General features: G+C 38.7%; 1 protein-coding gene across 1 annotated transcript in view; it reads left to right on the top strand.

The window, feature by feature from the left end:
* Positions 1–27178, top strand: part of LOC111143410 (Rho GTPase activating protein 15) — a 607442-nt gene that overhangs the window by 459788 nt on the left and 120476 nt on the right. Inside the window, exon 12 of the mRNA XM_022497494.1 lies at positions 13340–13474. Coding sequence (XP_022353202.1) covers positions 13340–13474 — 135 coding nt within the window. The remainder of the gene's footprint in view (positions 1–13339; positions 13475–27178) is intronic.

Below are 27178 nucleotides of genomic sequence, written 5' to 3'. Positions count from 1 at the left end.
ACCTCAGTCAGAATGAACCAGTCCATATTCTGTGGTGACAGAGTGACTAAGGTTTCAGGCTTGGAGTCAGATGGACTGGACTCTAGCTACGTGAGTGAACTTGGCTAAGTTGTTTAATCTCTGGACCTTCACTTTCCAGTCACTAAAATTGAACTAATAATAGTTCCTATAGCATATGTTGGTGTGAGGATAAAATGAATTAATACATGTGAAGCACTCACAATAGGGCCAGGGAAATGCTCAACTGTATTATGTTACCTAGTAGTTTATCTCTTTAATCTAACTCTCCACTTAGCCATATAATGTTTGGGGTTCACAGACCTAAGTCCTTTTTTAGACATTAAGTTCCCTGAAAATAGAGACCACATCTTTGTGTATCCCAGAAACATAGCCTTGGGCTTAACACTTTACCAAGTATGCAGTATAAAATACTTTTCAATTAAATAAAAATTGAGAAAGTTTACAAAGGGAGCTTAAGTAAGTGAAATCTTCTAGAAAACAATAAACAAGCCATCCATTTCTTTTTCCCCCATCATAAAGATGAAAAAAATGAGGCCAATTATTAATAATACATTGAAAGTAGGTTTGCTTTTTCCTTTGAATTTTCTAAACTCTATAATTAAAATGACTTTAAATTGAAAGATTGTAAAGAAGAAATTAATCTTATTGGTAAGTTAAAAAGCAAATCCCCTGGTTGATGATAGATATGACCTGTGAGCAATAGTTACACTTTCATACTTTCTTTTCTAACAATCAGTGTGTGGAGACCAGCATAATCCAATTAATTGTAATTCCCTTTTGTAGAGTCAGTAAAGTAGTGCATGATATTGAAACACCATTGAAGTCTTATCTCTGGTCAGATAATCCAAATGGATTCTCATTTCCAACTACCAGCAGGTCTTTCTAAACTTTAGGAAAATAGAATATTTTGACTTCCCTGAACCTATGATAAATGTGATACACGATAATTGGTCTGTGAACTTTAATGCCTAACCATCAGTTTTCTAGACTTCCTTCTCTTCTATGTAACAGCTTCATCAATGCACCTGAGGGTCTCTTATTTCCTGACTTCCTTTTAAATAATTTTTCCACAATGAATGTGCTGTATTTTAACACAACAGAGCTTCTTAACTGAGCTCCTTGCTCTGGTGCCTCTTGGAGACACCACCTCTCATGCGTTCACTCACTCTGATCTATTCCACTCATTCCTGCCAGAGCACCTCGCTAGAATGTCACTGTCCTGCTGCTGTCATCCAGCCCACTTCAACTGTAAGGTCCTCTTGCTCTGGCCTGTGTCTTTCTTTCCATCCTCAGCAATCTGAGACAAGGAATCTATACATCCGTGCCCTCCAGCAACTTGTAGTTCCACAAATGCGTGTTCCTCAGACCTTGGCATGACTGTTACTTCTCTTGTTCTCTATATCCCTCTTCTCCCCTCTCCCTCGTCCTCTACCCTGCCATTGTCCACACGGCTGCTCATAAACTGAGGTAATTGTCATGTGACTCCTCATCTGGGAAGCCTCCTTTGACCACCTTCCAAAGGACACTAGACACGCATCTTCTATGTTCCCATAGCCATCCACACTAAGTTATATAGTAACATTTTCCATGTTCTATTGTAATTTTTCCCCTATATACTGCAAGATCTTCAAGCTTAGGAACCAGGTCTTCATTATGTATTTTTTCATCCCAGCAGCTACAACACATCCAGGAGAAAATGGGAGTTCAATGAATATTTGATAAATGAATGAATGAGTGACTGAACAACCTACTCATATCTTCAGTACTAAGTGTTTTGAAAAAAGAAAACGAACAAAGAGAACACAAAATTGTGCTGCATACGTGTGTGTATGCAGACCTGCTGTTATCACTATTATTGCTATGCCATTAAATAACCTCTACTATCAAAGGAGGTTAAAATTGGACAATTTTATCCATAAATAGTAAAAGGGAGTTCACCAGGCATGACACACGAGGCGATGCACTAGGGATACAAGGATTAATTTGAACAAACTTGTTTGGAGGAGGGATACCAAAGAAACTTTTGGGTTAAACCAGTAGAGTTAAATTATTTAGGGTGTGCCAAGGAGGGACAGGATTATCAGGGAGGATTAGAAACATAGGAAGCAGGATCTGAAATGAAGCCGAATGTAGGCCATAGTCAAGATTAGCAGTATAGGTATTTAAGTAACATCAGGAAACAGAGGCAGAGACCCGAGAGTTAGTGCCAGATTTGTTTAGTGTTAGACTGGAAGAGAAGCAAGGGGCAGAGTACCTCATCGCAGAAGACTCCATCTTCCTATATCCATCACTCCAGCTTCCTCTACCGACTTTTGTGTGCTGTCTAACGAGAGAAGGTGTATGGTGAAGTTAACCCAAGTGCATCTCTATTCTCTTTTCTAAAAGAGAAGTTCCTATAGGCCAGAACTTCCTGGGCTACTTGGAAATGTGTCTCAGTACTAATGGGTCACCTGAGATCATAGCAAATGATGTCTTCCTATCTTTCGACAAGAAGAACTGCAGAAAACCCTTAGACTTTGGGGGGTTACATAGCTATCATCATCATCATCATCATCATCACAATCTTTATTAAAGAGGTACTTATTAAGCAACTAATTGAGCATTTCTTTGCATTGAGGCAAAGAGAAAGTTATAAGGGGTAGCTTCTTCCCTAAAAATAGCACAATCTTAGCAATGATGTTAAGGAGAACTTGAGAATTGTCAGGACTTCAAGAGATTCTTTATACCATTTCTGAAACATCTTGCATTCCTCATTCTGTCCTTAGAATTGCCTTTCTTCTTATATTTCTTGCACTTAACACAGCATTGACATCTAGTAGGTGTCTCATAAATTGTTTTAATGAATGAATATGTTAATTAACTTGATCAATACTTAATTTGTTTAACTCTATACTGCTAACTGCTGAAATTGACATAAATGGTAGAATTCAATTCATTCATTTATTTTTGGCATACCCACCCATTTTTTAATTTAACTTTTGTTTCTCTTTCTTCTTATCTTATTTCATCAGAAAATGGTTACTGTTGCTTTTTTACTATTTTTAATTTAAATTCAATTAATTAACATATAGTGTATTATTAGTTTCAGAGGTAGAGTTCAGTAATTTATCAGTCTTATGTAATACCCAGTGCTCATTACATCATGGGCCCTCTTTAATGTCCATCACCCAGTTACCCCATCCTCCTGCTCCCCTCCCCTCCACTAAACTTCAGTTTGTTTCCTATGATTAAGAGTGTCTTATGGTTTGTCTCCCTCTCTGATTTCATCTTACATAAAATAGTTATTGTTATTGGGGCTTATTTTCTTATTTGTAGTTATTGTTGTTATACATTTGTTAAACATCAATTGTTTACCAGTTATTGTCATTTAAAGATTCAAACTTTTTCACTTCATTAACCAAGGTTTTTATGTGTATTTTTCATCTAAGTCTCTATGCTTCTCCTCATTTTATTCTTTATTTATTTAGTATTTAGTATTTTTTTCAGCTACACTATTAAAGGCACAATTTACAGACGCCGGAGAAGAGTGACAGGCAATAATGAATACATATTCCCAATGAATCATAGTCTTCAAATATTGTGATGGTAATATAAATTGGTGTATTAGCTATGAGGGCAATTTGGCAAGGTCTATCAATATTTTAGATATGCACACAATGTTTGATCTAGAAACTCCAGGTCTAAGAATTTGTTCTGTTAGCATAGTACATACTTATACTTAGATATAAATGGTCTAAGAACAAGATAACTTACACTAGTACTATGCAAAATATTTGACAATTGAAAACTGATTAATAAATTACTGTACATCCATAAAATTAAATATGCAGCTTTTAAAAAAGAACAAGGAAGCTCTTTATGTCCTGATTTTGAATAATCTCTATGATATATTGTCAAGGGAAGAGAATCAAGATGCAGAACAGTACATAGATTATATTGCTGTTTATGTTTTAAGTGGTGGTGGAGGGTAATACTGCTTGAGTATACAAAATGGCTTTAAAAGGATACATAGGAAATTGATAATATGGGTTTCCTCTAGGGAAGGTGAACTGGCTAGCTAGGGATAACTAGAAAGAGACTTTTGCAGTATGTATTTTAAATCTTAAATTGTGTGAATACATTTTCCTTTTCAAAATAAAATAGAAAAAAAATTTTAAATCGCAATAAGCACCACACTCTTCATGTTAAACAATGTAGGTTTTCAAGTATGTTGTCAAGTGATTTGACAGTTTTTATCAACTACTTTTTATAGCTCCTTTGTAATAAAAACAGCCCACATTGTGAATTATTTGTATGAATTATGATTCTCCAAAGTTATGGAAGAAAGGGATGCAAGGGTGATTTTATGGTCCATATCTTTGAAAGCTGGAGGAGCCTGGAGGAGCCTGGAGAAGTCAGATGGGCAGACTCTCCTTTGAGGTGGGAAAACAAAAATCTCTAAAGTTTTTCATTCACAAAAACAAAATAACCAGTTATCGATAATAGATTCATGAAAAAATCTATATCACTATTCTGGACTGAAAATATTGCACAGATATGGAATTAAGAACATCGTGTTAGTCAATGATTTCACAAAGAAACTGATGCATGGAGATCTAGCTATTCTGTCTATGTTTATGCAAACAGTTGTAAAACTTACAGATCTCCCAATTCTGATTTCATGTGCCTTTGAAGAACTCTGGCAGTTCTTGTGATACGAAATAGAAAATTTATTTAACTACTCCCATGAATCAATTAATCAAGATAATTTAGGGGAAAAATGATCTTCAATGATTGCCAAAACATTCTCTTCATCTTTGTTATCTTTAACTGATATCTAGGAATAAAATGGTTTTGATGAACAAGAGTAGCACCATCTTAGTCTACCAATTTTTTACCTTTTATTTCTATTTTCCTGATGAAATATTTCCAGACGGGAGACTTCTAAACTAGGAAAGAGCCCAGTCCTTCCTGCTAAATGATACCATTTCTAACCCCACAAACACCAACCATGTAGTAAAGGGAATAATAAAAGCTAGAAATTATATTAGATTCTAGGAACATTTGCCGAAGTCTGGCCGACCAAGAAGATAATGTCCAAATAAATTTTCTAATAACATTATAACAAGCCTATACTAAATCTTTTACATCCATTACTTCACTTAATTCACACAAAATTAGGAGGGAGAGCTGAAAGTTCTCATTGGACAGTGAGGAAGCCAGCACTTTAAATAACATGGACGCACGTGCATATACCTACAATAGAAATGTTATCTGTAGGTGGGCATTTATACGATTGAATTGTATTTATTTCCTAGATATCATTATGAGATATCTTTTGACCTGACTTCCTGCTTGATATTTACAAATGTAATATAACTTTGAGGGAACAAATAGCAATGGTGTTGAAATTTAGAGCCGATAACGAAGGAAACTCAAAAATGACTTTGTTGAAATGTAATCCTACGGATTCTCTACCCTTTGGAATATGTAATGTATGAAATCATCCATGGAATTCAAACAAATTCAGAATCTGTTTGGTGAAGACAGTCAAATAAAATGAACCATTGTGTATGGTGTCTGCAGAGCACAAAAAGCCTTTGACTGAATGGAAATAAGAGCAGTGTTGGGAGCTCTGAGTATGAAAGGAATTAAAGAAATATATATTGGTACCATGAAATATATCCTTTTTTTAAATGTATGATCCTCACAAATAAAGTCAATTCATTTTTGTGAGTGGTGACAGTGTTGTTAGACTCCGAACAGGGCTACCTCTCCTCAGATCCCTAGACGAAAAATATCTAAAAACCTGGAGAGAAGCATAATGTCAATAACATCATTTTGTAAGGTGGCATTATACATGGAGTTATGATGAAGGGGACGATCTTTTATGGTACACCATTATAAATTAAAGATGCACAAAGCAATGACACATTTGTTACACTTTCCATCTGTGGTGCTTGCTTTACAAATTTCAGTTGTACCTATTTATTATGTTATTATTTACATTCAAATGAAATCTGAGGAAAAATAAAAATAAGACATTCTCATTCCTGACCCAGTAACTAGGCTGGATATAGTAGAAGGCTGTTCTGCTTCCTTCAAAGTGAGTAACTAAAGATATTTTATATTAGCCTGTGACATTATTTACATGCCTTGGGCTTCCTAAGTGACTTGCAAAGGAATATACACTTCCCGAAATACATAGAAAGCAAGCCAACATGGCATGCTAAAACATCCCATTAGGAAATGAAAGCTTGTTCTTTTTTGTCTTGTTTTGTTTTGTTCTTAGTTTTTGTATTTTAGAGAGTTTCCAGTTATTTCCTTTGTTCCCCCCTCTTTCTTATTATGATGGCCACACAAAACTATATTTTGTAGGTCAAGTGGCAAAACCGCCCAGATCAAACCATGTTCTCTCACGGTAAAGTACCCATTTTTAAATGTAGGCCTGTTCATAGCTTCCTGGAAGTTACTATGATAAATTGTAAGGACTAAATCTCTTTGGTTTTGGAATACAAAGCTTCCTTTTTAAACCCATTTTCCTCCTTCTTTGATAGATACCATGGCCATAGATATTTGATTTAGATTGCATTGAGTGTTTCCTGGGAACATTTTAAATGTTCCCTAGTATTTTGTGTCTGAGGTTATAACAGCAATGAAATATGTGCACTTTAGAAGTAGTAGCTGGAAAAAAAGAATGAGTAAGAAAATGGCAATCATAATTTTATTCTTTGTCTAGAGGCCAAGATTGAGAGCATCCTGCATATTCTTAGAGCAAATCATTTGAAATTTTTAGGTTGAGTCTAAGTAAGCAAGCTATTATCCAACTAATTCCAGCTTCAAACCTGTTCTCTGAATCTAGATAATTGTTTTATTCATCTGGAATAACCTAATAGCTTTCTGTCGTCTATTATATTTCCTAAGTGTGGCATACCTCATATGTTAAGAAAATGTTTAGATGTGATCTCAAGGAACAGGATATCTTTCTCAACATAAACTTTTGACCATTATATTCATTTCTTAGGGCTGCCATAACAAAGTTCCACAGACTGGGAGTTGGGTGGGATCAAACAACAGAATATTTGCTTATATTTAGGAAGGCAAGAAGTCTAGGATCAAGGTGTTGGCAGGGTTGCTTTCCTTTGAGGCCTCTCTGCTTGGCTTGTAGAGGGCCGGCCGTCTTCTTCCCGTTTCTTCACACAGTCTTCCCTTCAGTACATGTCCATATCCTAATCTTCTCTTTGAACAAGGATGTCAGTCACATTGGATTAAGGCCCACCCAATACGATTTCATTTTACCTTAATTACCTCTTTAAAACACCCGTCTCCAAATACAGTCACATGTTAAGTTACTGGATGTAAGGACTTCAACGTATGAATTGAGGGTGACACAATTCAGCCCATAAAGGTCACACTGTACATTGTTGGGGGTGATATGTTTATTCTTGGAGTTTGTTCTTGCTTGTCTGCAAAGTCAACAGGGTCTCATTCTAGGGAACAGACATAAGATATAAAATGTCTAGAACTTAGTCTATATTTACTTGAATATCTCTGAGCACTTGGTAGAACCCTCTCCTTTGAGGAATATAAAATAACCTCAACAGTTGTGGCTTTGAAAAGCACAAAATACAGCCCCAGTATGTTGTCTGTATTCCATCTATGTTTATGTAACACAAAACAAGTGAACTAACAAATTAACTGGCCGTTTTGTCAAGTTTTCTAAAATAATGTCCTCATCAAAGTCTCATGTTAGCCCCAAGATGCTCTAGAAAGGGGCTGGAGTGAGTGCAGCATGGAGGGATGCTACTTTGGACACAAGGTTCATATCACTGTGTTTGAGAAATTGGAAGCTCTCTAATATACTGGAAATCATACTGAACTGTTACTTTAAGGGGCCAAAACAACAGGAAAGGTTGAGCTAGTCAAATGATTCAACCAACTTCCTTTTGATCCACCCCTTTAAGTGTTAAACTAAAAATCAGGGGCACCTGGGTGGCTCAGTGGGTTAAGCCTCTGCTGTCAGCTCAGGTTATGATCTCAGGGTCCTGGGATCAAGCCCCGTATTGGGCTCCTTGTTCAGCACAGAGCCTGCTTCCCCCCTCCTCCCTCTGCCTGCCTCTCTGCCTACTTGTGATCTTTCTCTGTCAAATAAACAAAATCTTTTTTTTTTAAAGTGTTAAACTAAAAATCAGTTATGTCCTTATCAATAAACAGTTTGTCTTATCCACTTTAATAACTAATCTTCCAGTTTGATTTTATGGCCCAATGTATTATTATTTTTCAGATCAGTAGTCCCTCTGGCATCTCTTTCATGTGGGCTCTGGTTTTCATGTACCCAGCGGGACTTTTCAGATAAGGTTTCCGAATGGTCATCTGCCCTGGAAAAAGATACCACATCCTTTATTAGAGTTTTACAATGTAATAGGTTCTTGTCACTATATTAATGAAATCCAAGCTCTTCTCCCCACATCCTGGGGAAAGTTGGTGTGTCTTTTCCTCCTTTTTATTACAACAGTAAAAGAAAGTTGGAAAGAAGCTTTGAAAGGGCCTGGAAAAAACTACCAGGTAAACACGCACTTGCTCTTCAATACACAAAGAAGTACCTCTCTACTCTGACGTCACTACTTGCTTCTGGATAGTTCAAATTATCTGAAGTCACATTTCAATCAGCGCAGTGAGTTTAGTCAAAATCAGAGCAGATTTTGTAACTTCTGGTTCTACCAATCTATAGAGCAATGTATGAGGAAAGTGGCGTTTGAGCTAATAAACATGCCCTTTTCCAGAGGAAATTACCAGGATCTGCTGTCACTATCAAAGGTCCATCTTTCAATTCTCCATTTTAAGAAAGATTGTCCCTAATAGTTATTATCTATTTTTTCTTTCAAATATAAGTAGCTTGATATAGATGTTTTTGCTTAAAATAAATAAAATACACAAAAGACCCTGCAAGAAAGGACATTTCAAGATGGCCTTTTTGAGCTACAACATGTAGATATGTCTTGGCGATCTCATGAAAGTCACATAGTGTTTGGGTTCTAGAGCTTGACCTATCTTCAGTTCTGTTTAAGTGCTTTAAGCCAAAAGCCATGACCAAAGTGAATTTAAGAAAACCCAATTAGAGGACCAGGAGAAATCAGCATGATTAACAGAGTAAGGACTGTGAGATATCATGATTCAGTCAGCCTTCTTCCCAGTATTGGACTCCAGCATGTCACATCTCTATTGATGTCATGTGACACACTACATCACACTGAGGTAAATCCCCTAAAACAACAGGATGGTTGATGCTGATTGCCTTAATCCCTGATGTTTTTTGCCTTTTTGGCCTTTACTGACCTTTCTTGTCGTAGTAGAATCTTGGCTATGTTTGTTTCCTTGTGCTTTCCAGATGTTTTCAAAAACTATCCTTCTGCCTGTCTTCATTTCACAAGAAAGTAAACAGATATATGGTGAATTAGTGGTGAATCCAGGCCTGGTGTTTTGTATAATCTCTTTCCTACTCTATCATATGTCCTCTTCACCACATCTTCACAGGGCAGCTTGCTCCGTGCCCTGCCCCCTTCCTAATGCAGTTCCTTTTTATTGCCAGTTTGCTTTATATCTGTTTATAGTAGAATCTCTTCCTCCTGTGAATGAGTAATTACAAAAGATCAGAGTTGGTTTACAGATAAAAGCATAGCCTCAAGTAGACATTTAGGGATAAAATGTAAAAGTCCTATCTTGAAGTAATAATCAGTCCACTACCCCTTGCAATGACCACTTAACGTACCTCTTCCCTCTAAGCTTCTGCCAGCCAAGATCAAGTGTGGACATAGTGCTTTTGAGGGGTGGGTGAGGTTGCTGGCTTCTTACTCTGGACTCATCACTTGTCAGCAATGGAAGAGCTACTTAACCTACCCATGCATCATTTTCCCTGTCTGTAAAATGGAGATGATGATAGCAATAGCATGGTCCTCACGTTCATCTTGAGACCATTACTTTGGATAATGAATCTAAAGTGTATAACATAGTCCCAAGTATTGAGTAAGCACTACGGTTGGTTAACTGTTTTTGTTGCAAAGCACCCTGGAATGTGGTCACTTGGACCTTATTCTGTAAAAGGTTTTGATTTTGTCCATTATAATGACCAATTCTTAAGTTCATAGCAAGGAAATCTCAGTGTGAGTGTTATCTAGTTTTGTACTTCTTCGCCTACCTCAGGTAATGTTCAAAAATCAATATTCTCTGGGTAACTTCTATAGATTCTTACAGCTCGTTATAGTGGTTCTCAATTGGGGATAACTTTGAGCCACCGGGAGATGGTTGACACTATCTGGGATTGTTTCATCATCACCACTGGGAAGTGCCACTGGCATCTAGTGGGTCAGGACCAGCGATGCTCCTATACCCCAGTATACATAGCCCAGCCCCTACAACAAAGGATTATCTAATTCCAAATGTTAATAGTGCTTTACTGTTGAGAAATCTTGTGCTATTGAAAAAAGGGATGCTTTCCCTAAAAGATTACCACCGCTAACAGATTAGTTAGAAAGTGTCTATCAAATAATACAAATGTATTTATAATGATACCTGTTAAAACCAAGATACAATTATGGTCAGTTCATTTTGTACATGGACATAACTGCATGTTTAGATAAGTCACAATGGCCTTGGAAAATACTCCTCAAAGCCCTCCGGTTTACAAGTAATCTTAAACTTGGTTGGTTAGGAAAAAACTTAATATAAAAATTAGATTTTATATTTCAAAAGATTCTTTCCAATTGCTTGTGATACTATTTGTTTAAGCTACTTGTAGAGGGCTACACGTTGTTTTGCTTTGTTTTCTTAAATGAAGACCACATAGTAGGAATGCTGGCTTAAGTAACACAAATTATTATTATTATATGTCATTTCAAGTGGATATCATCAAATGGTATTTATTGATGGCAAATTTTCTTTTTTAAATATATTGAACTATCCCGTTTTTACAATCACTTGAATTAACTGATATTTATTCAGAGAGGACAAATATCAATGGTCAAGCAATTGTTTGTTCTTGTTTTCTTGCTCCAGATAAAACCATTCTCTTTTTTTATCTACTGAACACTTTCCTTTGGCAATCTTGAACCTGTGCACCAGAACGGCATTTTGTCTTGGACTTTTCTGATAAATAGTTGGTTAAGATAGTTGTGTGTGTGTGTGTGTGTGTGTGTGTGTGTGTGTGTGTGTGTTTACGTTTCCGCTTAAAGTTCAGTGCCAAAGCTACAGTACTTATACATTTTCTAAATGTGTTTTAAGCAATAAGTTGTACAACATTTTTAGAACATGTGTTAAGCTATTTCTCTAAGAATGAAGCTCTTAACAAAACATAAGCACTCTGCATGAGATCTTAGCAGCAAAGTGCTTAAAAGATAAAGTAAGAATTGGTACCATGGGAAGAACACCAGCTGTAGAGCGCACAGGTCCATTATGAGAAGTATGGTAGTGGGTAGGGAGAAAATGATTTAATCAGGAGTAAAACCAATTTTATTATAAGGGCACGCAGGGGGTGTGGCACCATAGTGAGAGGGACATTTCAAAATATCTGACAGATTTCAACAATGTGAAAACCCCGTTCTTTAAAGTGACAGTAAACCCCATCAGGTCTCCCTTTTTGATGCCATTGTTAACAGTTGACTGTTTAAAGCTGGCCTGCTAAGTTGCTGTCGGCCTATTTGAATAGTACATAGCCAAATAAAAGACTAATTGTTGAAATACAATCAATCAAAGATGATTGCAGGGCAGAAAGAAGGTCTCCTCCACTGATTTTGTTGTGGATCATATTATTGTGTTATGACTGAGGTAAGAACGAAGACTGAAAGGGAAGAAGAAAATAGCCCATTGGAAATAAACAGATCCACCTTCCTCCCTTCTCTTTGCAAACATCTTATTGAACAGGAACAGTCACTCACCAGCCCTGGAGATAATAGTCCATTTAGAAAAAGAGATCTGATAAAGATTTGGGCTAAGATTTTAAAAGGACATGAACACTATTAGCAAAGCAGCCCATGCCGAGATTCCCTACAGTGACAATTCTCAGCTTTTCTCACATTTTTGGTGCAGATTTTCCTCTGCTTCATAAAACTGACACCAAGGGGGCATGTGAATGTGAACCCAAGACATCGGGAGAGAAACAAAATTCCAGTTGACCGAATACCTGTTAAGTTCTGGCCAGGATACCAGGCTTTTCACTTAACCACCCCCTCCCAGGTTGTTAAAAATGATTAGCTTTAGGGTTTTTTTTGTTTTGTTTTGTTTTGGCCCAGAATTCAACATCTCTTTCATGTTGCAAATTTACAAAGACAAATACTACGGATCAGCCTTGATGCTTTTCTGCCGCACTTCCTTTTAGCAGTATGTAAAGCTGTCCCTTTCAGACCCTGCCACATCCACTTTTTGGGGGAGAAGGATTCCAGACTTTCCTTTTGAGGGCAAACGAGAAGAAAATAATTGTCCAGCGTCCCCTTATGCCTTCTAAAAATTTCATTTTGGCATTTATGTTCTTTAATATTTAAATGTCTCAACTCAGTCAAGCTTCCCAAGCAAACATGTCTGTTGTTTCTAGGCGGAGTTGGTAAGCACTTGTGGTTTGTCTTTAGTGTGTTATCATTTTTGACAGCTTTGCATAGCCTCTGTAGGCCAACAGGGGTCTGTCTAATATTGTTGCTGGGCACATTTTCCTCGCTGAGATGAAAACTAAAAAAAAAAAAAAAAAAAAAAAGATATTTTTGAAGCAGTAAGAAGGAATTAATATCCTTTCTCACTCAGTATTCTATTCCTTGCTGACTTTATATTCAGCAAAAAAAGCAAAAAAGTGTTACCCATTATTCCCTTGTACATAGCAAGGCTAACACATGTAAAGCAATAACTCATTTTCTATTGCCATGTTTAGCATATGTCTCCTGTTGGCTCAGCAAGGCCTTTAGGCCGGTCCCTTGAGCCGGCCATCACTGGCAACTCTTAGCCCCTTGGCCTCAAAACCAAATAGCTTTGAATCATGTTGAGCTGTGATGCTAATTTTCATACTGATGCATTATGGGAATAAATGTATCTGACATACTGTGTCAATGGCACTGTCTCTTTGTGTCTCTTGTTTTTTTGTTAGCTGCATTCCTACAGATGGTATTCCATTGAAAATGTTCCCTTCCTACGGAAAAAGGGAAACGAAAAAAAAAAAAAAACCACGCACAGCACCAAACCTCTAGGTGCAGAAGGCTGTTAACGGTTGCTGATGATAGTAGGCAAACATTAACATAATAATTAGTGTCTTGTAATTGTTTCATTAAAACCAGTTGTTCCATTTCTCCTCGTGTTTTCCCAGAAGAGAAGCTGAATTTGGACGACAGCCAGTGGGAGGACATCCACGTTGTCACCGGAGCACTGAAGATGTTTTTCCGGGAGCTGCCTGAGCCGCTCTTCCCTTACAGCTTCTTTGAGCGGTTTGTGGAAGCAATCAGTAAGTAACCTCACAGACAGGAGTGCTTGGTGGAGTAACCTAGTGGCGTGGAGTTGTTAAGTAAACAAAGAATGACAAGAATAGCAATGGCGGAGACAACAATGCCCCCCAACACTCCCCATGGTTTATTTTCGTTTTGTGTTTTTGATGGCTTATTTTTATTTCTGGCCCTGCAATATTATCTGAGTTTTGTTTTGTTTGTTTGCTTTTCGTTTTTTGTTTTTTTGTTTAAAAAAAGAATAGGGTAAGCTATTAAGAGTGGTCAGTTTTCAAAGAACCCTCCTCAAATGAAATTAGCTTCTGGAATCTGTTTTAAAAAGATGGCCTTTGGCAACTCAGTGCTTACCTTTGGAGTTTCAAGGAGTTTGAGTACAAAAAGGTCTTGAAAAAGAACTTAAGTGACCTTGATTTTTTTTGTTTCATTAGAGGTGTTAAATCATAGGCTCGGGCATCACCCTCTCGAGGTTCCCTCACCCATCACCCCCCAATACTAGTAAATAGCTACAGTTTGCTTATGAATGGTGTCATATTCAATTAAATAATGGCAGCTTTCTTTGGTTAAACTGGTGACTTCGTGGAAGGTTGAATTATATCACATACTAACCAGTAGTCATTGTACACTCACTCCAGGAAGCTTCCTTTTCTATTGTTTTTGCATTCAGAACACACACACTTAAATAAAAATCAGTAAATGAATGAGTGAATGAATGAATGAATAAAAATCTTTCGACATGCAAGGAAACTTTTGCTATTGATGCTTCCAGAAGCTACTACTAGTACATCTAAATTTAGTACCTTAGGGTACACTTACTATAATTGTGACAGCTTAGAAAAAGTTTCCTGGCAAGCAGGCTGATTCAAGGAGGAAAAAGAAAGGAAGAAGAAAGAAAGGTAAAATTAAAAAGCTTACAAGCCTGGCAGGAGCTTAATTAAAGTCCAAATGAGAAAAATCTCCAAGAAAAAAAAATGCTCTGCTTAGGAGGTCTGATACAGAGTGACTGTGTGCAGTGTTCCCATTAGTGGGAGTGGGAGTTTGGGGGGTCCCATGTTCGAGAACAGCCCCTTAATATGCCCTTTATTCTGTTTCCCATTTCACAAGTCTTCATACTTGTTTAAAGTTCTGACCACCAAATGATATCAAGAGGAATACAGCAGAATTTATTTCCCTAAGGTCTTTCTCTTGCTCTCTGCTCACAGTGTCGGATTTTGTTGTTGTCATCATTGTTCTTGTTGAATATATAGTAACAGGTGCTCTAACGATAGGTCTTGAGGTGAGGCTGGACCTCTTAACCCTGGTCATGACTTTTTTTTCATGAGCTTCCTGCTTCTCAAGGAGAACAGTATTTTATGGTTCCCAGGCTCAACTTTTTAAAACAAGAAATGAAGAAAATAATAAATAAGCATGCATTTCCATAGCAGCTTATTCTAATGTTGTGTCTTGGACCCTGGTAGGCAAGCATGAAAGATGACTCGCGATGTTAGCACAGTGTTCTGGTAGGAAGTCAGGGAACTTGCATTTCGGTACCTATTTCTGATTGTGTATATTTAAAGAAGTCATACAGATTTCACATCATGGCCTCCAGACTTTTAGGTGAGGATTATGTTATTTGTAAGCATAGCAGTACACATGCTGATTTGAGGGCTGTGATACAGAAACCCATCATTTAAGCTTCCTTTAGTTTGCCTGATTCTAAAGATACAAGGCAAGCCATTCCCTTAGCTTGGGAGAGAGGGGAAGCAGGACTCAGAACCCATGTGAGGGCATGTCCTTTGAATTTCTATGAAGAGTAGGACCATCTCTGCACTCTCGTAGACTCAACCCCCGCTTAACAGAATTTCAGAAACACAAGCACAGTCCAAATGGAACAAGGCAGAATTGAAGAGACAGCATGCTATCATGATGGATGGCTATTGCCAGAGTTTTTGGCAACGCCTGTAAAATGGGTTATGGCAAAAACAAAAAAGATAGTGCTTAAGAAAGTCCTTTAAAACTGTAAGATACTTTGCAGATGCTAACAGTGTTTCTTTAGCTAAGCTTTGTCTGAGAATGTAATATAAAAACAAGGAGAGGGGCGCCTGGGTGGCTCAGTGGGTTGGGCCGCTGCCTTCGGCTCGGGTCATGATCTCAGGGTCCTGGGATTGAGTCCCGCATTGGGCTCTCTGCTCAGCAGGGAGCCTGCTTCCCTCTCTCTCTCTCTGCCTGCCTCTCTGTCGACTTGTGATCTCTCTCTGTCAAGTAAATAAATAAAATCTTTAAAAAAAAAACAACAACAACAACAACAAGGAGAAAGGGTTTCCTTCATTGTTTAAGGCAAGGAGAATCAACCTAACAACCTTGCTTTACCTAACTCAAAACAGTACCTATTTTTTCTTACTATACAAAATGGAAGGACTAACCAACATGGTTGTATGGTGGAGAAATATGTTACAATGTTGGACAGAGATTATGTGTACCAACCCATGTGTTTCTGGCAAAATCTGCTCAGTTCTGGTGTTCTAAACTCAACCAGTCCAGGTCCAAGTGGTAGTTCTTATTTAAATATCTTAACCAATGGGAGAATGGCCACCTCCTTATTGGCAATGATAAAACTCCACCAGAGTAGTACTTCTATCCCAATGTGTACCAATCGAGTAAAAAATCTTTCAAAACTATGAAGACATCTATATCCAGTCCCAAAGGGGTGATGGGTTTTATCGTAGCTCACTGCCTTTTATAAAATCTACACAGTGAGAAGCTCAGTAGACCTGCCTGTGAGGTCTTGGCCTTCTTTTGAAAAGGAACCAACCGGGTGAAGGAAATTCATGGGGAAGATGTCCATCCATGCTGGCTCTGGGCCTCGTGGCCATCTGACCTCTGCCTCTCACTCTGTGCTCTGTAACGTAGGAGGGTGGGCCCTCGTGGGCCCTCCCCAGCTACATTTCACAGGTGCTCTTGAGGGCTGGCTTCCGGCTGCCACAGCCGGTGGAGGCACTGCCTGCACAGAGCAGAGGGAGACCCAAGGAAAAGACCAGCTGGTTTGTTAGTTTATCCTCCACCCCCTCTCCCTTGCCCACCCACCTGCCTCAGGTGGTTTCTCTACCTGAAGGTCCATCTTTTCCATGGCTTCAGCTTTGACTGGAGAGGCCTGCTCTGGTTCCAGCTGCCATCTAGTGATGCGGACCCTTCCCTCTTTGCCCATCCAGCCCAGTAGTAGCTTCCGGCAGGGGCTGGTTTCTCCATTACTTCAATCTTCCTTACTGGGCTCTCAGCTTCTTCATCACATGGGTAACCAGTTCCCTGCATCGAATTAATTCCCTCTGTTTGTGTAAATACTTGAAGTGGTTTCTGCTCTTTGGTCAGACACTAGGAAAACACCATGTCAGTCAATGTTATGGTTCATGTCGCTATAACATTATTTCCCTTTTCTCTTTCATTACCCCCCAATCCTAGGCTTAACATTTTTATTTGGGAGAGATTGAGAGATCTGTTATCCTTTCATGACATAGTTTAAAAGTGAATAGACCAAAAGGAATTTTACTTCCAACTGGAATGCTTTGCCCTCTGAGGAGGAAATGTTATTTCATGTACAAGCAATTAATGACCACTTGTGCCATTGGAATTACTGTGAATTCTTGTTATATGTTTGAAAGTCATCATTACACATTCCGGGAAAAAAGAACAGAAGGCATTTACTTTTTTAAATAGTTTCTTTTTGGACCAAACACAAACATTAATATGTAAGAACCTGTAATTGCCATAGCGATCCCCTTTCTGATAACACTCATTGGGGTAACAAAAACACCAGAGATTGTTTTATATTTCGGAATCCAAGTCCTGCAGCTATTGATCTGAAATTCTATATTTGAGGTCAATGCAACTGGGTCACCGCAGGTTATTTCGTGGGGATTTAACCCGCTGACTGCAAGGACTTAATTCCCTGGAAATGACTTGTGCTGAAAGCGGTATTAGTACTGTAAATGTGAACTCAGACAAAAACACGGCCATAGAGTTTTATGATCTGTGATGCAATCTTGGAACTAAAGTCCTGCCAGGGTCTGGACATTTCCAGTATATCTAAATCCCAGGAAATGTACTAAGCTTACCTCTACTCCTATCTTTTTCATTCGGGTAACTCTACATATCCAAAGAATAGAGACGAGTAGTGTCTTTTCTGATTTAATGTCTGCATTACTACCAAGTCCCCAGGATAGGGAAAGAGAGGAGAAAAACTTGTTGTCATTTTTTTTTTTTTTTACAATTATCTCACTTAACCCTCAAAATAACAAAGCAGGGGATATAAGAGAAGGGAAAGATCCTGTGGAAAATAATTTCTAGTTCATCCTGTTACTACGAGAATTAACTAGGATAACATTTTCCTTATTCTATGTTAGGTACTCAATAAATAACTTGAAAGAAATAAATTCTTCGGAGGAATAAAGTGAGTTATAAAATATTCCCCAAGTTCACATGGCTCAAGAGATTAGATTTAGCATTCAATTCCAGACTCTAAAACACAAATACTTTTCGTCTTCATACATTGCCTTTGGGGGACCATTAAGAAGAAATCTTGCTTGAAAGATAACTAACTAGCTGTTGGCAAATACCTGTTGGCATTGTTGGCAAATATAGCTTCCTATAGAGGACCTATAAGTCCTATATAAATCCACAATCAGTTTTTTCTTTCTTTTTTCTTAACCAAGGTTGGAATTAAATTAAATGATCAGAAATTTTGATAATGGAGTTTTAAGTTAGAAATAAAGTAGAACTTTGCAAGGATTGACAATGTTGCAATATTTACTACTCAACATTAAAAACATCCATGCTTTAATGTTATTCTCTCTGAATATTTTTAACTCTTTACCCTATTATTTTTATGACCAATTGTTTACCCCCTCCTTTTGAAATGTATTTAGCTCTACACAAGGTTATTTTCCTATTTCATATGAGTAACTATTTCTTTTTGTTTTAAGATTTTATTTATTTGAAAGAGAGAGAATGAGAGAGAGAACATGAGACGGGGGAGGGGCCAAGGGAGAAGCAGACTCCCCACTGATCAGGGAGCCAATACAAGACTGGATCCCTGGACTCCAGGATCATGACTGAGCTGAAAGCAGTTGAGTAACTATTTCAAGCTCACCTTTTATTAGTGTTCTTTTTTGCAGTTTTCACTTGTATCGAATTACAACAGGCAACAAGCCAAGACTGCTTCAGGGTGCTCAGCCACGGAGTCCTTCCTGCTCTCCCGAGGACATGTGCATGAGTTTTCTATTGCTACTGTAACATATTATCTCAAACTTGGTGGCCTAAAAATAGTCATTTCTTATGTGATAGTTCTGTACAACAGAAGTCTAACACTGGTCTCACCAGGCTAGATGCAGTGTCCACAGGTCGGCCAGGTTCCTTTCTAGAGGCTCTAGCAGAGAATCCATTTCCTTGTCTTTTCCAACATCTAGAGGCTACCTGAATGCCTTAGCTATTGGTCCCAGGCCGCCACCTACACAGGCAGCAGTCACATTAAATCACATCACTCTGACCTCTTCCATAGCCACGTCTCCTTCTGCCTCCCTCTTCTTCTTTTGAGGACCCTTGTGATTACAGTGGGCCCACCTGAATAATCTAGTATCATTCTCCCACCACAAGGTCCTTATCTCCATCACATCTGGAAGACCTCTTTTGCTCTGTAAGGGAACACGGGCATAGGCTCTGGGAATTAAGGTGGGGACCTCCTTGTGGAGCCATTTCTCTGCCTACTACATACTTTTCCCTCTCCTAGCTTACACAAGTATGGCAGTAGCTCCACTTCCATGCCTCAGAAGCTCTTAGTCTGGTAGTTTCCATCTGCCTCCTTTCAAAACCAGATGATCACAAGAGTCAAGATGACCATGAAACTGTAGCTTGATTAGTAGGTGAGAAGGGGATAAAAAGAAATTACTTCATGTATTTACTTATGAGATGTGTTATTTATCATTTATGAGGGATAGGCTTAGAGATTTGACTCAAGCCTGAATCAAAGCTCATTTATTCAAGGACTTTCTGATTATTTTATTTTAGGCACCTTCACCTCAGCTCTTTGGTACTCTCACTAGAACATGTGAGTTTGCATTTGTTGGTTTATTTAGTTTCTGAAGTTGCCCCTGTATGCAAAAATAATGACATTTCCTTTCACCCCTGAACAATGCTCTCTGTATTTACCATCATGGGATGGCAACCGATGCTAATTATTTGATCAAAATGACCTTCTGGTTCCAATATCAATTCCTTTGTCATCTTTTCCAGTCTTCTGAAGTATACATTTTGTTTATATATAAATATATATTACTCAGTTTTAATATATAGCATTTATATTTATATGTTATCATTTATAAAATGGTTATTTTATATATCACGCTTATTTTATGTATATGCATATACATATATAGATACATACATGTATAACACTTAGAGATTAGGCAAGCCAGTGGTAAAATGAAAAAAATGATGGTGTTCCATACAAATCTTCCATTTAAAAGCTGTCGTCACACATGAATTTAAAGACAATATATTTTTTAATGCCAGTGTTTGTAAACATTGATTAACTAAGCAGTAAAATAAATTGTGAGAAATGGTGTCCACAAGACTGAACACCATCAAAACGCAGGCTGTTAGTCACCAAAGGTAGAGCAAACCCTAAGCGAGTCCTTAAATACAACTCATAGTCCTGTGTCTCTACCAGTCACAATAGCCTCATATAAAAATGACTTAAATTAAAGGCATTGCCTTATGGCCAAAAGTATCTATTGCATGTTCTAATGTTTTTTTTTTCTTCCCCCCCTATGGTCATCATGCCATTTTACGTTTAAAGTATGCCTTCAATAAGTAATTGGGGAAGGAAGCCAGTCAAGTATATTTGCAAATATTTTCTTTACTCTTGACTTTATCTTGCCCTTTGGTCAAACTATTTCTGATGCATCATCAACTCCGTGATGACACTCTTTGGGAGAAAAGAAACAGAGCTTGCAAGGCACTTGACTACAAACAGTTGCTAAACATTGAACCCCTGATAGTGACAAATTGCCTTAAAACTGTAGAAAATAAAAAGCAGGGTTTAAAGGGTCACCCTAAAGAAACCAGAGATGTAAAAATAATGGAGTATAAAAATATTCTCTGGGACGCCTGGGTGGCTCAGTTGGTTGGGCGGCTGCCTTCGGCTCAGGTCATGATCCCAGCGTCCTGGGATCGAGTCCCACATCGGGCTCCTTGCTCGGCAGGGAGCCTGCTTCTCCCTCTGCCTCTGCCTGCCACTCTGTCTGCCTGTGCTTGCTCTCTCTCTCTCTCTCTGACAAATAAATAAACAAAATCTTTAAAAAAAAAATATTTTCTGCAGCGCCATTTCAAGGAAATTTGAAATTAAAATAAAGGTAGATTTTACAAGTACTCCCCTTCCACTAACATTTCCACTACAAGCTAACACTCTCACAGACTTGGCGGGGGGTTTTGTTGTGGTTGCTTTTTAATCAGTGTGCGTGTATGTGTGTGTGTTCTAGCAAACTAGAAGTTTTATGGCTGATGCCTAGCTTGTCTCTTAACTCATTCTAATTATATTCATAATTAAATTGTAAAAAAATAGTTGACTAGAGCCAAATGGCTTGCACAGGTGTCTTTTTGTAGGAATGGTTTAGTGCTAGATAATAAACAACTGGACCTCCATCTACTTAATTTGGCTTAATGAAAAGTCCTTTATAAGTAAAACTAGAAGGTGATTCAGAACTCAAATTGGGCCTTGACTCTGAAATTAATTGAGTGGTAAGATATCAGCTCCATTAGAAAATGTGGTGCTTGCCTTTTTGCTTTTCCTTAAAACTTCCCTTTTACTTGCTCTCCTTTCTTCCATATCCTTAAGGGGTCACTTTCAAAGCATTAAACTTTTCAAACTGAGCAAGCAGCCGGTCAGCCTTCATGAGTCAGCTTCCTAAGCATCTCCGCTCCAATGGAACAGACATGCTTTGAAAAAATATATACCAAAATGCAGAATTTCTCCTCAATATCTTAGTGGAAAACAGTTACCTTAAGCCATTCCCCTAATGGTAGATTTAAGTGACTGGTTTTCATTGCCTGTTACCAGGTTCACTGCCTCAATAGATTTTAATGAAATGGAGAGTTTGTGGCCTTTTATTCTACACGGAGGCTCCTGCCTCATTTCACACTCTTGGGTTGACACCACGTTGTGATCACCACTGAGGGGTCTTGGGAAAAACTGCCTGCCCACCCACCACCCAGGCTCTGACTCTGGCCACAGCTCCAGAAGGAGAATGACTGCCTCTAATTCCCCAGTAAGTTTTTTTTATTTCTCTCTCTCTCTCTTTCACCCAATACAGTATGTTTCTAGTAATAGGGGCTAAATAATGCAAATGGTTGACCATCTCACTTCAAAGAAGAGCCACATTCTTTGCAAGATCTTCAAATCCCTACGTGCTCTGGCGGCTCACAAGTTCTTAGACTTCATTATTTACTGTTCTTGCCTTGCCCATCTCATTCAAGCCCAACCGTGTCCTGGCTCTTCTTTGAACACCACCAGCGCATTAAGGGTCTTTGCCCAATTCCTCTACCAGTGGCACGTCCCAGATTGCCACTCATGTGTTCACTTCTCAGTGAAGTGTACTCTCATCAGCTAAGTTAAAGTTTTTACCTACACGACACACCACCATGTACCAACACATTATTCAAATACTGACCCCACTATTTACTACCTGTAAGACCTTGAGCAAATTATTAACCTCCACACCTCAACTTCCACATCTAAAAAATGGATGTAAAGAAACAGTATCTCCCTTGTGGGGACTGAAAGAATTTAATGGAATGCTCACCGTGGCAAAGCACTTACTTACAGATTTCCTGGTATGTGGTATTCAGCAAATGTTCGCTAGTCTTATTAAATTAGAGTACAATCAGGCTATTCTTAAGACCACACTCTCAAATGACCTTTCTGTCCATTCCCACATCTTTCCGTGCCTCCAGGAAAGCTTCTTACATGACACATATGACCATCGTGATTCTGCTTTAATGTTTGTTTCCAGAATTCCAAAGGCTACCAAACATGTTTAAGATAATATTACAAGATACTGTCTTCATAGTCCAGGGACTTCCACTTTCTGTATCTCATGACATTTGTTATTTGTTCTGCCAGCCATTCCCGGTTCCAACCCCACATGATTTGTCCGAAGTCTGTCACTTTTTTTTACAGGACATACATCCTAATCGTAACCCAGAGGCCAAGCTGCTTCTCCAACCTGACACTGCCTTGGTTCTATTAAGTATTAGTAAGTCTGTGACATTCCCAGTGGCACCAGAAGAGACAACCACAAAGTAAAGCCTTCTCCCAGGTGGGAAATGTGCTGCCTGGTAGTATATCCTGCATTTCAGCCTATGAAAATTATAAACTCATTGGTAGGTGAAGAGTTTAGGGGATGGCAGGGGAATCTATACACCAGCTTGTGCAAATATTTGTAGCCCTGTACATCTTTCTCCCAATGAGTCACTTAAAAAGTTATCAACTAAACCACATTAAACAAGAAGTCATCCCTCCGCATATGTATGCATACACACGTACTCAGTGTACAAACCTGAAATACTCTATTTTTATTTTTCAGCTCTCACAATTTATGATATTCTAACTTTTTTTTTTTTTTTTAGATTTTATTTATTTATTTGACAGACAGAGATCACAAGTAGGCAGAGAGGCAGGCAGAGAGAGAGAGGAGGAAGCAGGCTCCCTGCTGAGCAGAGAGCCTGATGTGGGGCTCGATCCCAGGACCCTGAGATCATGACCTGAGCCGAAGACAGAGGCTTAACCCACTGAGCCACCCAGGTGCCCCATGATATTCTAACTTTTAAAAGGTAGCATTATTATTATTATTATTTATAATTCTCTTAAGGGAACTTTCATATTAACCTCCTGTGAGCTATTTTCAAAACCTGCTGTCGAGCATGACCTGAAGCCTACCTTATTTTCTCTTAACTTGTTCACACAGTCACATGCCCTTATTTGCTCAAGCCCCTGTTCTTTAGTTCTCCACCTCTCCGTCCATAAAATAATTGTTTTCAAATAACTTCTAGGACTATGGCCGGCTCCTTGAGAGGTAGCATTTTTTCACTTGACTCACTCTGCCTTGTTGTGGAGAGTTAAACTATAGACATGGTGGCTGCTGGAGTCCTCTAGCTGCCTGGGGAGTTCTGCTCGTGTTGGAACTGCAGAATCCAGAATTGCCTCACTGAGAACTGCCGTGTCATTTGGAGAATGGAATTTTCCCCTAACAATTGACTTATGTGATTTCTACCTACACTTTGGGAAACAGACACATGGAAAATAGGTACACTTTGATGGAAAACAAGCAGCTGTGCTGGTTTTAAAAGTATAAGTAATATGCTTGGAAGATGAAGGCAAGAGTAGATTTTTAAAAATCCATCAACTGTAAAAAAAAATTATATTGGATACTTATGAGAGTTTCCTCCTTTTGTTGACTTGCACTCTTCCATTTAAATGTGCAGTCCCCATCACCATTTTATTTCATGCAACATCTTTATTATTGCATGAAATTGGAAATTCCAAAAGGTCAAATGCCTGAGGCCTTGAGGCCTGATTATTGTTTAACCAGTCAGCTCTCAGACCCTTTCTCTTTTCGTCTCACTTTGAGTGTCCAGCTGGTGAAAAGTTGACTCTTTGAGATCTCAAGTCCATTCCTCTGCCAAGTAAGGGATGGGCAGACCTAATTATTACCATCTGTCCTGCTGGTGGAAAGTGGATACTTGTCTTACCAACAGACGAAATCAATGATTTTTGGAGCTCTACCCCAAGTCCCTACCTAACCACAGTGGTAAAACTGTTCTTTGACACTTTTGTGTATTACTCTCTCAATATCTAACTGGATATTAAGAAGGAACTATTACCTCATTCAGAATTTTGGGGGATATTTCTATTTCTTTGTGCTCTTTCTAAAAATGTTTTAGGAAAAACAATGGAATGATCGTGAGCAAATACTAGACTCAGGAAGTCCTCAGAAGCCCTTGTCTGTTACGTTTGAATTTGTAATGCTTAATACTTCTGAGAGTTGGATCCCTGAATGAATATGGAGCAGTGTTAGCGGAGCAGAGGATCCAAAGCCCTCCACAAAGAAAAACAGAGCAGCTAGACCGTAACTTCGAAACTCACATTGGTCAGTATCAGAATCCAAACAGCCTCTTTCTTTAAGTATCTTAATATTTGAGAAGGCCTTGGGACGCCTGGGTGGCTCAGTGGGTTAAGCCTCTGCCTTCGGCTCAGGTCATTGTTCTGGGATCCTGGGATCGGGTCCGCATCAGACTCTCTGCTCAGCGGGGAGCCTGCTTCTCCCCCCCACCCCGCCCCCGCCACTCCATCTACTTGTGATCTCTCTCTCTGTGTCTATTAACTAAATAAAATCTTTTTTAAAAAAAATTTGAGAAGGCCTAAAATGTAAACCACAACCCCTGTTCAGTGTTCACTTTCCTTTCTCTGTTCTTTCAGTAATTCTCACGAATTAATGTTTCCAGACCCTTCATCACTCAGATCACCCTCAACTAAGCGTGGTCCTCCAAAGTTTAAAAATTGTCTTGTTGGGCTTAGGCTGCCCTAACAAAATACTATAGACTGAGTGCCTTAACAGAATTTGATTTCTCACCGTCCTGTAGGCTGAAGTCTGAGATCAGGGAACCAGCCCTGGGTTCTGGTGGAAGCCTGCTTTGTGGCTCGCACAGTGTGCTCACACCATGGAGAGGAGCAAGCTCTGGGCTCTTCCACTTCTTATGGAGACACTAATTGCATTGTGGGGCCCCACCCTCATAATCTCATCTCAACCTAATTGTCTCCCAAAGGTCTGACTTCCAAAGACCATCACATTGGGAGTTAGGGCCTCAATAGATTCATTTTGGGGGGTGAAGGGGGGACAAAAAACATTCGATCCACTACATAAATCAGACTTCAGTGGAGTGCTTTCAATGTATAGCTTTATCAATGCAGGATAAACTTCCCTCCCTTATTCTGGCAATAGCTTTCTATTCCTGCAACACAAAATTTAATTAGCTCTTTATTAATGTTATTTAATTATATTATTGGAATCTGAAATTAAATTTCAGGTCCCAGGTGTCACTTTTACCCACTTCTCTCTCATCTGAAGTTGGTGTGTTTTTAAACTCCCAGGCAGAACTGCACGTGTGACCCTGGACCACTGTGCTCTTCTCTTCACGAGTCCAGCACAGGGGCGTTTTGTTTTACATCTTACCTTTTGCCCAAGCACAGAACTCAGCTCACCTGAGTCACATAACAATGCAACTGGGACCCAAACCTAAGTGTTTAATGAGAAGTGCTCCAGTGTTATTATTCAACCTTCCTCTCAGCATTCTGACATTCGCAGATCTGAGCTTTCTGTGCACATTCAGGCCCTCAAATACAGATCATGTGGTGCAGTCTGGAAGGCCATTTGAGACAGTGGAGAATTGAAAGATAATTTACAGCGTTTGGGGAAGAACTGCAAATACTGTGCCAGGAGGAAGAATTGTAGAGAGGGGCATTCCAAATTTACAAAGAGGAATTCTTCAGTTTTTTGGACAATTTTAGAACTAATTTGAATCACAAATGTGGCAAACTAATAGAGTTGTGTTAATACACAGATAAGCCCCTCATCGCTTATTTGAAAAAAGGATTTTGTCTCGACCATATGATTTAAAACAAAAGTGACAGAATTTTGTATTGCTTTCTGTATCCACAGCAACATTTCAGGTACTCATTCCTTGGGCCTGGGTCAGTGGAAAAACTTTTAAATATGAAACTACACACCAGGGCAATACAAACACACCTAACAGATAGGGAAGGGAATGTTTAAAGTGTGTGTAGAAACAAGGCACTATGTCCTCACTACCTTTTCTAGCAAGTGAATTAAGAAATAACATCATAAAATTTTTCATAACTTTCATCATAGGTGTTATTTAATTGAAAGGGAGGACTATTGTACAGCTTGGCCTTGCCACCCATGTCAGGGGCTAGAAATGTCTTCATTTTTGAGTCTCTAAACTAAATTCATTATTTCAACCCATCATGTTCATGACAGAAAAGCCCAAATATAGCTAAAAGTTGACACTGTGTCTACTCACTTTCGATGATGCTCCTCTTGTTAAAACATATTTAACCTCTTTGTTGTAATGGAGAAAACATACAGAAAGCTACACAGATCATGAGAGTATCATTAATTGGGATTTTTTTTTTTTATAGAAGTGATTTTCCAGGTTTGTATGTTAGTCATTCTTTTCTCTGGTAATTGTAAATTATCTCTGTTGAATTTTTAAGTGCGAAACTGAGCAAAGCTGTCTCATGTCTAGGTACGGAAGAATACAATATTGTTTTCCATCCCGTAGTCTGACCTAAGCATCTCTGAGGTAGAGACCACATCTTAATCACATCTGTAGGGCCAGCTCCAGGCCAATATAAAAACATAAGGTGCTTTGTGGCAATGGTTTCCTGTAATTCCATCTTTAACAACCTACAGTAATGAACAGCAGTGGACTGTGACATAAGGGATGGGAAGGGTCTTTAGTGAGTAGGTGAATAAGACAGGTGGAAACTGCTTAGTTTAACCCATTTTGCTGGTAGTAAATGTAAGGATTAACTTCCCACAGTTCTTCAGATACTCTTATCTGTCTTTTAAGCCCTGTCGTACAGCTCCCTTTAGAAGAATATG

This window comes from Enhydra lutris, unplaced genomic scaffold, assembly GCF_002288905.1.
Source record: "Enhydra lutris kenyoni isolate GAN:26980312 unplaced genomic scaffold, ASM228890v2 scaffoldscaffold1, whole genome shotgun sequence".
NCBI classification, from domain to species: Eukaryota; Metazoa; Chordata; class Mammalia; order Carnivora; family Mustelidae; genus Enhydra; species Enhydra lutris.
This window is presented reverse-complemented; position numbering and strand designations above follow the sequence as displayed.